This window comes from Sardina pilchardus, chromosome 2 (assembly GCF_963854185.1).
Source record: "Sardina pilchardus chromosome 2, fSarPil1.1, whole genome shotgun sequence".
In the NCBI taxonomy this organism is placed as follows: Eukaryota; Metazoa; Chordata; class Actinopteri; order Clupeiformes; family Clupeidae; genus Sardina; species Sardina pilchardus.
This window is the reverse complement of record NC_084995.1, coordinates 45,712,393-45,714,157: the sequence shown is the minus strand read 5'-3', so window position 1 is coordinate 45,714,157 and position 1,765 is coordinate 45,712,393. Positions and strand designations below refer to the sequence as shown.

At 39.3% G+C, this 1,765-nt stretch overlaps 1 protein-coding gene across 1 annotated transcript in view; it reads left to right on the top strand.

Moving 5' to 3' along the window:
* Positions 1–1,234: 1,234 nt before the first annotated feature.
* The window catches only part of pitrm1 (pitrilysin metallopeptidase 1), a 32,616-nt gene continuing 32,085 nt past the window's right edge, over positions 1,235–1,765 (top strand). Inside the window, exon 1 of the mRNA XM_062530806.1 lies at positions 1,235–1,478. Within this exon, the coding sequence (XP_062386790.1) occupies positions 1,432–1,478 (47 nt within the window). The 5' untranslated portion in view covers positions 1,235–1,431. The remainder of the gene's footprint in view (positions 1,479–1,765) is intronic.

Genomic DNA, 1,765 nt, shown 5'->3' with positions numbered 1-1,765 from the left:
GCTAAAACGCAGTTTATTTGCTTCATAGTACTAAACAAATATAGCAGACGAAAACATAATTACAAAACATATGGTATGGACATTTTTTTTTTAAATTGTGATGCTTTTAAATATTAAATTTGGCTATGTATTGTCGTTATGTCATCTCCACCACACTTGGAAATGACTTGTGTGTGGCGGAAATGACCATCACATTATATATCATTTATAATCATAAAAAAATAACATCATGCATTTCTGGAAAATTAATCAATTTAATATTTGGGCAGATATGTGTGTAATATTTAATAAAATACATTTGGAACAATAGATGTTATGCTATTTTTGCATGAAAACACGTTTTGTTGTATGATGGAAATGACAGTTAAACATTTGGAATTAAATGGCAAAAACATATATTATTTAAGTAAAATCAGTATGACCACTATTAGGGCATGTTTCTAGATAGAGCAGGTAATTGAACTATGAAAAAAAAAATGTGATTGAAAGATGTTGAATTTTCTGAAAAAAAGTCTTCAAAATGTCCCGTAGTTGAAGAATTACAAGACACATGAACACATGAAATGGTGCCTGAACAACTGGCCTATCACACCGCAAACTGTGTTAAGACACATGAACACATGAAATAGTGCACAACTATCACACAGCAAACTTTATTTCACTATCTAATTTGAGTTGATTTGCATTTCATATGAGTATGCCTACTCACCTAGAACAGTAGCCTAATTCCCATGTGGGTTTTTTTTCATGATTTCAGCACATAGGCCTTTCAGGGTTAATATATGAAATTGCTCAAGGGATATCACGGCTCCTCCTGAATCTAAAAGAGCTACAGTGTATCCGAGTCTAAAAGATACAAAAACTTTAACCGTCAATACCAGGTCTGGTCCCATGGCTGCCGGAGATGACTTTGCGGATGAGCATCTGAACTCTTGTCAAACAGCGCCCTCTGTGGGATGTTGATAGAAGTGCATCAGGCAGTCCAGTCACTGTTTTATAACGTTCAGGTCAATCCGACCAGCCAGCCAATCACAGCGATCTTTACTCGGTAACGCAACCAATAGAAAGTAAGCGTATTTCGTGTGTACTCTGTGTCCTTGTAATAATTGGTCGCCCCGTTTGAGGCACCAGATCGCTACATCATCTGCACACTGAAAACAAACGGTATGATATGTGGAGAGGTGGTCACATATGTTTGGTTAATTAGTGAATTTCCGCAGATGACGGAGTGTGTCCGCGATTACAGCACGCTTCCCCCACTGACAGTAAACGGCATGAGAGACAGGAGTAGTAGTTTATGATGATCGCTTGAATGAGTTCACTATTGATGCCGTTTAGGGTGTAGTACTTTACAGACCATTTCATGACCTTCCACACGGTTACACGTTACATTCATAACATCGGTAGCCGCACGCACTCATAACTGGTAAGATGTTTCGGCGAGCCACAACAATTTACCGGAGACTCCGGACTCTCAGGTTAGTGAGCCACACTCCCGTTTTAAAACATGTTAGGCTGACTCATCCGCCGGTGTTCCTACACATCTGTAGTATAATTATTCTTCGTTGACTGTCTGTCGTAATCGACCATGACGGACTTGGACGCTGGCGGCTTGAGTGTATTTCTCTGGCATCACATGGCATGTCTTGTTGCTGTGATGTGAGCTGATTGTGTGGAAACCTATTTTATAAAACGCCAACAGGTCTGTTAATGTGCACGCGTCACCTGATGCAATTGCTGGAAAGCGGAAGAGGAATAAGAATAA